Source organism: Saimiri boliviensis, chromosome 2 (assembly GCF_048565385.1).
Source record: "Saimiri boliviensis isolate mSaiBol1 chromosome 2, mSaiBol1.pri, whole genome shotgun sequence".
In the NCBI taxonomy this organism is placed as follows: domain Eukaryota; kingdom Metazoa; phylum Chordata; class Mammalia; order Primates; family Cebidae; genus Saimiri; species Saimiri boliviensis.
In genome coordinates, this window is record NC_133450.1 from 232067262 (window position 1) to 232081632 (window position 14371).

The 14371-nt window shown below is 40.5% G+C and overlaps 1 protein-coding gene across 1 annotated transcript in view; it reads right to left on the reverse strand.

The window, feature by feature from the left end:
* Positions 1 to 14371, reverse strand: part of LOC101042863 (contactin-associated protein-like 3) — a 229892-nt gene that overhangs the window by 58466 nt on the left and 157055 nt on the right. The window contains 3 exon segments of the mRNA XM_039475023.2: positions 1010 to 1213; positions 7267 to 7386; positions 10748 to 10854. Of these exon segments, the coding sequence (XP_039330957.1) occupies positions 1010 to 1213; positions 7267 to 7386; positions 10748 to 10854 (431 nt within the window).

Below are 14371 nucleotides of genomic sequence, written 5' to 3' on the forward strand. Positions count from 1 at the left end.
CGCAGGGAACCACGGGGATTATGGAAAGTGAGGAGAAGTTGGCCTTTGACTTAGGAGAAGAGGGTTTTGATGCAGTTTCCTAAAGATTACTTCCATTTATGAAGACTGAGGTATACACTTCTCAAGATATAATTTCAGAAAAATGAGAGACCCACTGAAAACGTTCGTAATAACTCTAGCAATTATTTCATTCTAGACCAAAGTGATCGTGGCGGGGCTGAGGAAGGGCATATTGAAATAATCTAAAGGGAGGAAACAACAGTTCCAGGTAGATGCCGCAGAAGACTTGGAGTCCAAGAGTAAGGAGGTTACTGGCTCCCACAGGTCTCCATGAAAAACTCTGTGAGACCCATCCTGCCCTACAGCCATTATCCCCACTGTGAACGGAAAGCTAATTCGTAAGTTATCAGTAGAATTTCCCTGGATTAAAAAGGGCAACGCTGAACGTCTCTCAAAGGTCAGGAGGGTGCTCCTGGTTGCTCTTTAGTCCAGTCAAGAACGTGAAGAAAGCCGGGCGCGGTGGCTCACGCCTGTAATCCCAGCACTTTGGGAGGCCGAGGCGGGTGGATCACGAGGTCAAGAGATCGAGGCCATCCTGGTCAACATGGTGAAACCCCGTCTCTACTAAAAATACAAAACATTAGCTGGGCATGGTGGCGCGTGCCTGTAACCCCAGCTACTCAGGAGGCTGAGGCAGGAGAATTGCCTGAACGCAGGAGGCGGAGGTTGCGGTGAGCCAATATCGCGCCATTGCATTCCAGCCTGGGTAACAGGAGCGAAACTCTTGTCTCAAAAAAAAAAAAAAAAAAAAAAAAAAAAAAAGAACGGGAAGAGACAGCGCGGTCAGGGATTTGAACGCCTTTTCTCCCTGGAAACGCATCTCGGGCGGCGCCCCGGCCCCGCGCGCCCCTGCAGCCCCACGTGCCCCTGTAGCCCCCACGTGCCCCTGCAGCCCCCACGTGCCCCTGCAGCCCCCACGTGCCCCTGCAGCCCCACGTGCTGCGCTCACCTCGCAAGTCCGGCCGCCGCGCCGTCCCGCAGCGCAGAACCAGCTGCTGCTCGCAGCGCTCCGCCAGGCCCACCGCGGCCCGCAGCTGCCCCGCGCCCGCCGCGTATGCGAAGGAGGCCGCCGAGCGCGGCCGTCCGCTGAGGGTGCCTCGCACGGTCACCGCGTCGGGGCCGCCGTGCCGCACCACGGTCCACGCGGCGTCTGCTGAGCAGAAAAGGGCAGAAGAGAGGCATCACTGGGCGGCAGAGGCCAGCAGGAAGGGCAAAGCAGACGCGTCTTCCGTGTGAATTAACTTTTAATTGAAATGTGCATGACTGCATGTTTGGCCCGATTTGAGGGGCTGGACTCATCTAACAATGTACTGAGTCAGAAAGCCTCTAAGACAAAGCATATCAGGAGAACTGATCATCAGACCTCTGTGACGTCATGCCTAAAAATATGTCACGTAAGCAATAACTTTTCAGTTGTTAAAACCATTTGTTTATGTCAACACGAGCATGGGGCTAAACTGTTACTGCCCGCACCTTTATCTTTTTAAACTCATCTGCATTTTCCTCATCTCTGTGTGCCTCTACTTCTCTCATTATCAAATACATTTTTAAAGGATACATATTGGGACGATGTGATCCACATACTCCCGGGTATAACGGAAAGCAGCTCTATTAAAATAAAGTGGTTTAATTGTGTCAGCTTCTCCATCAGTGAACAAGCCCGGAGGAATCACAGGCCTAGAGCTTCTAACAGCACTTTACAGACGGTGACCCCGGACATCTGACTGCCTGCTGACATAACTTCTGATGTATCTCTGTCACTTAATTAATTATATTGGTTTGATGAAATAAAACGATTCCACAATCTCATAAGGGAAGAAACACACCTTGAGTTCTTTACTGTTCCCAACAATAGACCTCCCACCAGACTTGAAGTCGATTTAATTCTACTATGCCGGGGCTTGTCGGGTCCTTTAACCTCTAGAAAGACATATTTAGAATAATGGACATTTTACATAAAACTTTTCCAAACTGGAGAGACTAAGAAACATTCATACAGAGATTTTTTTAAAGAACTCTGAAGCAAAACAATGTAATACATTTTACATTGAGAAATCGCCTCCCAGTCCTTCACATCTCAGGATTTTTCATGGCTTGGGTGCTAAACGTGCATAAGACACGTTTCACAGCCTTACTGTTACGTACGCACACCTAATAACAACAATAACAACAGAGCAACAGAGATCAGAGAAAAGAAGGACAAGGAAACCAGCTGTGCTATTGGAATATCTCTTTAGTAAAAGAACCAATGGAGAGCCAAGGTGTGATATCCACAAATGAGCTACAAGTACAGAAACAATCTGCAAATTTAAATAATGAAAGCAATTTTAAATTAAATTATCACTCTACTCACTCTGATCACCAAAGGAGGCTCTAAGTGTGCCTACAGCAATTTCAGTTCCATGGGTTCTTCTTTTAATATTGGTCTAAGTATTTTTTTTTTCATTTTAGCATTTTTATTTTACTTATTTTTGAGACAGAGTCTCGCTCTGTCACCCAGGCTGGAGTGCAGTGGTGCTATCTCAGTTCACTGCAACCTTTGCCTCCTGGGTTCAAGCAGTTCTCCTGTCTCAGCCTCCCAAATAGCTGGGACTACAGGCACACCACGCTATGCCTGGTTAACTTTTGTATTTTTTAGTAGAGACGGTGTTTCACCATGTTGGTCAGGCTGGTTCCGAACTCCTAACCTCAGATGATCTACCCGCCTCAGCCTCCAAAAGTGCTGGGATTTACAAATGTGAGCTACTGTGTCTGGCCTCGTTTTAGAATTTTCACCACCTAATGTTACTCTGTGCACATCACCTACTCTCACCTTCAGAGTTTTCCTATCAACTGAATCAAATACAGAAAAACCTTTGGAGCACTACGTTGGGCACTGAAGATGATCAGTCACATGCCATTTTTGGCCATGTGTTCATATTTGTAGCACAGTGGGAGAGAAATGATGTTCCAGAGTAGTTCACATAGGCTGGTGGTCACTATGGTAGATTTGTAGTCACACATGGTTAAGGATGTAATAACAGAAATGTCCTCAGTACTCAGAGGGAACTGTTGAGAATATATGTGTAAAACTGTTTTTCTGAAGAGAATAGTAACCAGGGACATTATAGGATATGCATTTGTGTCTATAAAATTCCACTTGACTCCCTTCTCCTTATAGTATCAGTAGTAAAAGACCCAAAGAAAGATGCAGTCCATCGTGGTTTCCCTGATGTTCCCAATTTATTTCAATAGATTATAAGCACATTGGAACTGGAAAGGATCTTAAAGAGCATCTAATATAACCCCTTTCTTTCTCTTTTTCTTTTTTATTAGAGATAGGGTCTCCCTCTTTGGCCCAGCCTAGAGTGCAATGGCACCTTCATAGTTTACTGCAGCCTCGACCTCCTGGGCTCAAGTGAACTGGACCTGAATAGATTAATAACAACAGTGGCTAAATGTGGAAAGGGAATCAGAGGTGTGGCTGAGTCAGAGACAACATGTGTATTCTGACTCACTGGAGGGTGTCTCATGGCCCAGGAGGAGGGTAACTATAATACGTTGATCCCTGTTCCACTCCTGTAGCTCAAATAAATATTCAACTTTGAAATTTAAGCCAATTTAACTTCATGATTTTGATTGGAATTAAAAGTACAGAGGTTTCGCAACTTAGGATGAAGTTGCATCTGAATAAACTTATTATAAATTAAAAATGCATTTAATGCATGCGACCTACTGAACCTAGCTCAAGCTGGTTCAATTCACTTAAATGTGCTCAGAACACTTAAATCACTCTACAGTTGGGCAAAACCATCTAACACAATGCCAGTTTTATAAGAAAGTATTGAATATCTCCTGTCATTTATTAACCACTGCACTGACAGTAAAAAAATAATGGTTGTATGGGTACTTAAAATAGGGATTCATATGGTTTTCAGATAGTAAAGTGGAAAAATTATAAGTAGAACCGTTGTAAATGGGAATTGTCTGCACATAAATAATAAAATTTACTCAATATATCATATGAAATCCCCAGCATCTGGCGTACCCATTCCTATATGCCCCAGAAGAAAAAAGAAGATCCACTGTGTTCTCTTGTCAGGAGCATACATATCAAGGTTACCTCTTTTTGGAGAACTGACCCTTTCGTTTGTCTGAGAAAGTCTTTATTTCTTCACTCTTCAAGGAAAATTTCGTTAAGATAAAGAATTCTAAGTTGCTGGTTGCTTTTTCTCTCTCTCTCTCTTTCACACTTAAGTATCTCACTCCATTCTTCTTGCTGGCATGATGACTGAAGAGAAGTTGATGTAAGACTTGTCTCCTCTGTAGGTGAGCTGCTTTTTTCCTTGGACTATATTTAGGATTTTGCTTTTATCTTTGAATTCTATAGTTTGAAAATGTATGCCTGATGTAGTTTTGGGGGCATTTCTCCCACTTTAGTGTTCTCTGAACTTCCTGGATTTGTGATTTGGTGTCTGATATTAATTTGTGGAAATTCTCAGTCATTATTGCTTCAAATACGCCTCTGTTCCTCTCTTTCTTCACCTAAAATTCCCTTTACATGTATGTTACACCTTTTGTAGTTATGCCACTGTACTCAGAAATTATGTTCTGGGTTTTGGGGATTTTTTTTTTCAGTCTTTTTTTCTCTTTGCTTTTCAGTTTCGGAAGTTTTCATTGAGATCTCTCCAAGCTTAGGGAGAGATCTTTCCACAGCTGTGCCTGGTCTACTAATAAGCTCATCAAAGGCATTCTTCATTTCTGTTACACTGTTTCTGATCTTTAGCATTCCTTTTTGCCTCTTAGAATTTCCTTCCTGCTGCTTACATTGTTCATCTAGTCTTGCATGCTATCTACTTTGTCCATTACAGCCTTTGCCATATTAATTATAGTTATTTAAAGTACTAGTCTAATAATTCCAACATCCCTGCCATATCTGAGTCTGTTTTCAATGCTTGTTCTGTCTCTTCAAGGTGTGTTTTTGCCTTGAAATCTTTTCTTTTTCTTTTTCTTTTTTTAGAGACAAGGTGTTTCTCTGTTGCCCAGGCTAGAGTGCAGTGGTGTGACCCTGGCTCCCTGCAGTCTACAACTCCAGGCTCAAGTGATCCGCCCACCTCAGCCTCTCCAGTAGCTGGGACTACAGATATGTGCTACCATGCCTATTTTGTTTTGTAGAGGTGGGTGTCTCACTATGTTGCTCAGACTAGTCTCAAACTGGTCTCATGCTCTTCCCTCCTCAGCTTCTCAAAGTAATGGGATTACATGTCCAGCTGAAATTTTTTCTTGATAACTAGATGTGATGTACTAGGTAAAAGTAACCACTGTAAAGAGGACTGTAGTGCTATAAATAACATGCGTGGGAAGGGGAACAATTCTGTAGTCCTGTGATTAGGTCTGAGTCTTTAGGGAGCCTGTGCCTCTGGGCTGTGACCTTTGCAAGATCTTCTCAGCCCTCCCTCCCATCACCACCCTGACATGGGACAGGATGGCTAGAGGTGGGTATTTTCCTTCCTCCAGTAGGTTAGGCTCTGGAAAAACAAAACAAAACACCAGTAGCTTAGGTGAAATATCTTCCCTTGAGGAAAGACCCTGTTAAGAACAGAAAGCTCTGGTGTACTGCAAGATGGTTCCTTTTCACCTCCTCCTTCTGGAAGCATGAGAAGATTTTCCTCCAATACTCACTTTGAGAACCTGGTCAAGCTTCTAGGTGTAAAACTCACAGAACTGTGGTGACCCTTCTCTGAATGGGTCTTCCCGGAGTTTTGAATTCTCAGATGTGTCCACATTGAGCATCCAGCAATCTGTCAGTTAAGTTTAGAATTCCTACCTTGACCGTGGTTTCCTCAAAGGTTTTTACTTGTGGAAGAAAGTTGTCATTCTATATGTAAGCCCTCCTGTCTCTCCAATTTTGGGGGGCAGTGGTTTCTTCTGTGACCTCACTTCTCTGCTGGATCTAAAAAAATTTGCTGATTTTTTCAGTTTGCCTGGCTTTTTACTTGTTCTTTAGACAGAGTGCCTACTTCCACGCTCCGAAGCAACCGCACATTTTATAATCATTATTGCTTGATTTGTACAACTAGAGAATATATTACTGGCTATAGAGCAATGCAGCATCTAAAGAGAAGGTGACCCTTTCTAGGAGAGAAAAAGACCAAAGTTTAGTGATTCCTCTATCATTAGCTAGATTTTGTCAGTAGGTACTTCCCTAACCAACTTTTCTGAGCTTTGGTTTCCTCATCTTAGAATGATGACAACCAAAGTCCTTCCTGGTTGTGACTTTGGTCGAGTCTTTTGATAGCCACCAAGACCATTTTTATGGGATTTCTCACTTTGGCTTGATTGTTTGAGTCAAGGGATTTGGGAGATAATTGGTATCTCATGGCAGAACGTCTGCATCTTTATCTTCAGCACATTGCTGTGCCGGTGGATCTGAATCTTCTGAACTTCCCCAGTGAAGTTTTAATATTTTTTTGGCAATCTTTGCTAAGGCATTTTAAATGTCTACATAATTTCAGTTGTCTGTTTTCTTTTTTCTTGGTGCTGGCTGACTCATTTGTTTATTGTCCAAATTTATGAGACTTTTGAAACCTTTTGTCGGCACAATAAATGAAAATTGTTTATTCCAGATTTCCGCTTTCTGGAGAGTTGGAAGAGCCAGGGGACAACAAATTTCTGTAAAAATATAACTATTTAAATAATAGGAACTATTTAAAGAAAATTAAAGGAATTCTGCAATCTTCTCTTATCAAGCTATGTTCATTTCTAATAATATCTAAAGCCAGAGAAATAGTCAAATTTCATATAAGTTATGAAAAACTTATATGCCATACAAATCACTAAATTATTTAAGATGCACATAAAACATTAACACACATATATGTTATTTCTTAGCACTTTTAAAGACCTCTGTTTTTTCTAAATATAGAAAATATGTAAATCACACAATCAGAGGTTTCCATTTTATCATGATGCTGATGAACAGATGTATTAAGAGGAGTGTAGGAGCTACAGAGATGCCCTGGCAGAGCATTAAATCTTGCCTATAATCCAACACAGTCAAACAAGAAATACAAGAAAATTTTGTTGACAAAAAAATGAACAAATATATATTTAATGCTTCTACTTAGCAAATACACACTATCAAACTACATGTTTAATAATGCTGCCATCTAGGTAAATTTCTCCGTGGTCTATTCTGATATATGCATCTAACGATTATCAACATACCTGTCATATTGCAGTACACAAGAAATGGTCCCAGGGGGCCACTTCCATCAGCATCAATATAGTAAAGCCCAGACGGGTTTCCTCGGTGCTTGTGGGCTTCACAGGACCGCTCATAGAGGGCTGTAGGAGAACACCAGCCATAAGAACCAGAAAAAAATATCTCCAGATGTAGAGTTGGTATCTAAAGGTTTGTATTTCTGAATTACAGACATGTGATACATATGACCCAGTATCATTTTTATAGCGTACAACAGTATATTTGATGAGATGCAAGAAAAATGACATTTAAAAAATTAAATTTATTTTTATTAACAAAGGAAAAGAAAATTACCTAGTCAAAATACACTTAAATGTTGGATATTGTTAGATGCTGAATAAATATTCAGTATACAGTGTATTTCTGTTTTGAGGAAGAAGGAAAGATTGTGTTGATGTTCAAACATGAAGATGTGGTGATGTGGTTACAGTGGGAGTTGTCAATAGACAATCTTTTGGCAATGGCTAGAGACTGTACTTTCTGTACATAAATTTTTTTATTTTTATTTTTATGTAAGAAAGCATGCAAACTCTGAAGCACAGTGTAAAACACTTGAAGAGATATGAGAGGGAAGCCTTGTGAATCTGAATCCTGTCTGCTGTTGAAGCATGGTTCTTTTCAAACTGGTAGCAGCTACACCTCAGAATTAAACTCTATAATTAAAGAAGAAACCCTCATTTCACCTGTAATAACTGAATGCCTGAGCCCATCAGTTTTAAACTGCCTAAATAATCTGGTATTTTCCGATAAATATTCTGTAAAGTTTTTCTTAAGCTATGCAGCAATTACACCCTTTGCTTGCTTTAAAACAACCTATGAATGAGCATTTTAAAGAGAGAAATAGAATTTAAATGCCATCAACTTTTCTTCATTAAAAAATAATTAAAGTTGATTTAAAAAAAAAAAGAAAAACTTCCCTAAGTATTTTGCAAGTGTCAATTCAAGATAACTGAAATTCAAAGCAAGAGAGAAACTTTTTGAAAGATATTCCCTATATAATGTAAATTTACTCCGAAATAATTGAATATTTTCATTTGTGCAAGTAAATGTTTTACCAAGTACAAAGTATGGAATTAATATCTGCAGGAGATGGACATTGACATTATTAATCTTTATTTTTCTTTTGCCATTTGGGGCATATTGATTTAAATAGATACATATATTTGTAAATGTCTGGTAGGAGTCACTCAAATTAATAACAATGCTTAGATATAGGGTACAGGTTTGGAATGGGAACAAATATTGAGGGGGTGACTAGAACTTGGGCTTTATGTGAATTGTTTGGCTTTTTAAATGATAATGCATACATATATTAATGTAAATCATGTATTATATACAATTGATTTTATATTTTAATTGTATATAATTACCTACAATTCGTTATATGCAATTAATAATTATATACAATTAATTAGTTGTATATAATTGATACATGTTATACAATTAGAAATACAAAATAACCTATTCAACTAGGTGTGGCAGTTTAGTCTCACATTCAATGACTATGGGCTTGGCAAATGTCTACCTTTGGCTTGGACAACAGTCAACTCAATTATTAGATCAGACTGATACCTGAAACACTTTTTCAGTCTCCTGATATTTTCCCTCCGAAATTTTTGGAGTTACATTTTGATTGCAGTGAATAACCATGCACGAATATAACCTCATTCATTAAATGCAACATGTAAGAGATGATACTGAGTGTAGTGGTGGACATAAAGTTGTCAGGTAATACACAGGATTAGGCATCTGCTTTTGGGTAGAATATTATGCATGGTAAATGGAAGATATACAGAAGTAAAAGATCTGGTCCCTGCACCAACTCTGTGACCTTATCAAGACATTTAGTCTCTGGTCTGAGAGGGCACTTAACTCCTAGAAAATGTGTCATGGCTTTATAAACAGGGATCTTTCTAGTGCAAAAATCATACTTCATGCTTCAATCTGTGAGAGTCGGTCCTGGGCTGTCTCCCCTTTTGCCCAGATCCTTTGCAGAACCTCAGCTGGGGTGGCAGAATTCTCACTGCGCTTCCTTTGCATGTGTGAAGTGAGATTTTTAACACTCCACACCCTGCCTTTCTCCTATGGTTTTTGTGAAAATCAAATTAAGTATGTCTCACGGAAGAGTTCTTGAAAGTTTCAAGTAGGACTTCAGGATGAGCAAGAGGAACTGAAGACTTTGCAGCTTGCTCTGTTTCCTTGAAGACCCAGAGATGGGCAAAATATTCCTGAAAAGTTGCTCAGAAACATCAGTAGAGAAATACAGAAAGAAAACTGTAAAAGTTAAAAACATTAAAAAGATAGGCTTTTCAGGATTCTTTGATGTTCTAATTGTAACAGATTAGAGGCCAATAAAATGGCATGGGCTTTGAAATTCACGGGATGATTCTTCAGTAAAGACAGATGATTTTTAATATGACAGAGGCAGTTGAGAAGTGTTAGAATATGCTGTCCCTTAGATGTTCTTACGCTTAAATGTCCACCAGAATCACGTGGAAGGTTGGTTACCACAGACTCGGGGCCCCATCGCCAGCAGTTCTGATTCAGGAGGTTTGGGTGAGGCCTGAGAGTCTGTACTTGTGAAAGGTTCCCAGGGGGTGTGGATACTGCTGGTATGTGGACCACCATTCAGGCGTTCTGGAGCCAAGACTGTGGAGCCAACCTCCTTACCTCAACTCATGGAGCCACGAACTAGCTGGGGGCCAAGTTACTTAACCTCTCTTTCTGTCCTCAATTCTGCAAGGAAGATAATAAGGGCACTTTCTTCCCTGAGCTGCTATAAGGTTAAACGAGTTAATATATGCAAAGCAATAGCAGAGGGCCAGCGTAAGTACTCAATACGTTAATACTTTTACAACTGTTCATTTTGCAATCATCATCACCACCACCAAAGAAAATCACGGTCATAGGAGACCTTAAAGGTCCTCTAATTTCTAGCGGATATCTAATTACCTCTTTGAAAATTTTACCACATTGCAATCCCATGATTGCATCATCCCCGTGATTGTTTAAAAAAATCTTTAAATACCTTAGATCATGGGATTTGACGGGTGGCAAGGGATTGTTTTTCCACCTTTCTTTGACTGAAAAAATTCTTAGAATTAAAAGTATGGTCCAACTCAAGTAATGGAAGACGGTGCATCATGCATTTTTAATTTAATCTGGTTTCTGCATTTTACTATATTTGATTCTCCTAGGCTTATTTCCCCATTGCTTGCCAACTGCCTTTTTCAATCCTATTTGTACTACATATTTCTATGCACTATCTCAACACCCTTGTATTAAATAAGGTGGGTTAAAAATAAACTAGAAATTAATCAAGTGCTGAAATATCTCTTCTGATGTGTTTGCATGATTGCAAATATGCAGATATATATAAACAACTCATCAAAATGAAATGACAAAGAGATGCTGACAGAAATGAGAGAGAGGTGTGAGGCTTACAGGAATGGCAGGTCTCGCCCGTATAGCCTGTGCCCAGACAGTCACAGGAGAAGGTGTCCCACGACTGGGAACACTCGCCCCCATGCTCACAGTAGCTGGGCAAGCACCTAAAAGAAAACAGATACAACTGCTGTTTCCCTTTTGAAATCATCAAAAAATAAGTGTCTTACCAAAAACAGGTTAATATGAAAGAGCAGCATATGCAAGCTAACCACACATGACATGATTATTGGGTCTGCCATCAAGCTTCTCTAATTATAGTGACAAACCTTAGAGAAATATATCCATTAGCATGTAGCTGATTATTAGGCATCTGTGACAGCTGAATTGTCGACATACCTCTTTTTTTGTTGTTGTTCTAAGTGACACAATGATAACTTCACGTGGCTAGAAAAACCAATTACATACATCAAATTATGAAATATGGCATGCTCCATTACTATATTGTGGTCATTTTTTTTTTTTGAGACAGAGTTTCGCTCTTGTTACCCACGCTGGAGTGCAATGGTGCGATCTCGGCTCACCGCAACCTCCGCCTCCTGGGCTCAGGCAATTCTCCTGCCTCAGCCTCCTGAGTAGCTGGGATTACAGGCATGTGCCACCATGCCCAGCTAATTTTTTGTATTTTTAGTAGAGACGGGGTTTCACCATGTTGACCAGGATGGTCTCGATCTCTCGACCTCGTGATCCACCCGCCTCGGCCTCCCAAAGTGCTGGGATTACAGGCTTGAGCCACCGCGCCCGGCCTATTGTGGTCATTTTTAAAAGAAAGAAGGGGAAACAGGGAGGACAATACAGAGGGGACGAGAAACACAAAGAGCTTCAGTCACATAGTGACAGAGATTCAGAAATTTTGAAGAACATTTAATTTAGGTCATGTTTTACCTTTTAGATTTAGAATGAGCAACTGGTTATTGCTTTTTAAGGACTCTTAACACTAGTAATATGTCAATACTACCCAAAGCAATCTACGATTCAATACAATTCTTATTAACATCCCAATGCCTTTTTTTGCAGAAAATAAAAATTCATCCTAAAATTCATAGGGAATCTCAAGGGACTCTGAACTAGCCAAAATAATCTTGAAAAAAGACAGAGCTAGAGGTCTCACACTTTCAGAGTTCTCTGGAGTCTGCTGCTACCCACTATAATATTGGGGGGTTAGCCTGCCTGCCTCTCAGGATTATTAGGGGAACAGGGAGGAGGGCACACTATGGAAACTGACCAGCACCTGGTACAGAGTGGAGGCTTCACCAAGAGTTAGTGTGATCTTCTGGAAGCCTGGCCTGAATACCATGACCCACCTCTGCCTCGAGCAGGGTTGGATCTCAGCCTCTGCTGGCTGTCTCCCACTGCTGAGCACATAGCTGAAGACCTGATAAAGAGTGAAGGTTCTAAAGGCCACCGACCTTCTGGGCCATGAGGGATGCCATAGTCCCTGCTGGAGCAGCAGAAGGGGTGAGTGCCCAAGTGCCCCTTGCCGTGGGGCCCAGGGAAGTAGCAGGAGAGGGCCTGGGAGGTTGTGACAGGCCTCCTGGCTGTGGTGGGAGGACAACCAGCAGATAGCTGGGGTATGAAGTTGACAGAAAGCCCAGGGGCCTGTATTTGGTCTCTGGAGAGATCCTTTGAGGGGAACCTGAGAGGCTGGGGAAGAAGAAACCACAGCATTCCCCATCCTGCCCATGCCCACAGACCCCATCCCAACTCCCCAGCAGTGCACCCCCAGCTCGGGGCCAAACTTCCATTAATTGCATGGCGTAATGAGCATTTAGTCTGCATTTAGAGAAGAGTTAAAGGCCATCAGAATCACAGCTTTGCGAGTATTTCAAAGGCCAAGGCATGGAAAAGCCTGTGTGAACTGATCAAAAGAGGGAAAGTTGGAGTGATAAGCGAGGATGGGTGGGGTGGGGACCCACCCCCATACCGTTTTTTAAAAAGCAGCTGTTCCTCTTCCCCCACATCCTCCTCGGCCTCCCCTTCCTTTTTAACATAATGGAGAATCTTAAGATCATACCTGACTTGAAGATTCCACAAATTTAAAAAAAACATTAAAAACCACTGCTGTTTGATATCAACAGGGTGAGAATCATTTTAGTTCAAAATATTTCAGAATAAGAATTGTTTAAGTGATCCAGAGACTTTCAACAAGCATACACTATTTTTCTCCAATTAAACACAACATCAATTATGAAAAATTTACATGTAGTACAAATAATAGAGGAAGTAGCTAACAGGCAGAAGACCAACGCAGGAGATTTCAGAGGGAGGGAAGGAGTGGGGTGAGCAGCCCTTACAGTTCTGTTTTCAGGATACTTAAAAGTGAATTTTCAGTATTTTCAGGATTTCAAAACTGAATGTAAAGGGAACAGCAAAGGCCTTTAATTTTAACTGTAGAATGTCATTTTGTGTCACCAAAGTTTTCAAATTTTACTGCTATTCAGGTTTTCAAAAAAAAAAAAAAAAAACCTCACAGGAGCTAGTCTTCTACATTACTGATTTTGGGAATGAGATAGTGAATAGCCTTCATTTGTCGTCCTATTTGAAAATAATTTTAAAATGCTTCCTTAAACCCCTTATCTGTAATGATTATTGTACACATCATGGCTGAAGTTTAACTGTGGCTTACATACACATGCTTGGTTGAGCATGTTTATGAGTAACTTTGGGGTGCAGTTTGGGAGCCTTTTTAAAATGCGGGATCTTAGAGACAAAGTTAGGCACCAGTGTAACTCTTGGGACTTTAAGGTTGAAACAAAACTGCCTGTGACAGTAAATACAATAGTTTTGTACTTTGGGAGCTACATGCACAAAGAAGGCAACCTTGGGATATATATCTCATAACAGAAATAGTGCAAATGCATCATATTTTGTGAGTAATTACCAAGATATCAAAATAATGTCTTACGAGTGGAGAAAATCACACTTGCAACACAGCTGAGCTGACAGCTATCGTCACTCACAGTGTGGGCCCATGGGACACTTCCCTATAACCCTGGGAAAGCTGAGCTCCCTGGCTAGTTAGCTGAACAAGCTGGGATTATATTAAGTGAACAAATGGCCAGAAACCTTCCCACTACCCTCCCCATGACTACGAAGTGGGATTCTGAAGCTAGTGTTGAGATGTAAACGCAGTCCCAGCTGTGTGCCAAGAATTTGAATCTCAAGGTCAAGAGTACTTGACAAATTCTTACTTCATATACTCCTCATCTTTGAATTAATTCATTTTTCCTACAAATCAACAGAATGTTCACAGGGGGAAATTATTCTGTGCTGAATAAAGTACATATGCATGAACTTTTCATTTAGTAGGAATTACTTTTTTTAACATGTCACTACCTATGAGTTATAAATTAAAACCTGTTTAGACAGAGATAATAATTTTACAGTTAATGTTTAAACTAGAATTGACTACCATAATCTCCATGAAGACAGGTTTTGAAAGATCTACCAGGTATGTATATAACTTTTTAATTTTTAAATCTGTAGCATTTATTTATTCACTGAAAGTAAATACCTAATGTACTAAGACAAATAGTACGTAGAAATATTGTTTTTCCAGGTGTGACCCTGTGATTCTTCTCAGCCAAAATCATTGTAAAATATGGCACAACTAGCATGACTGTG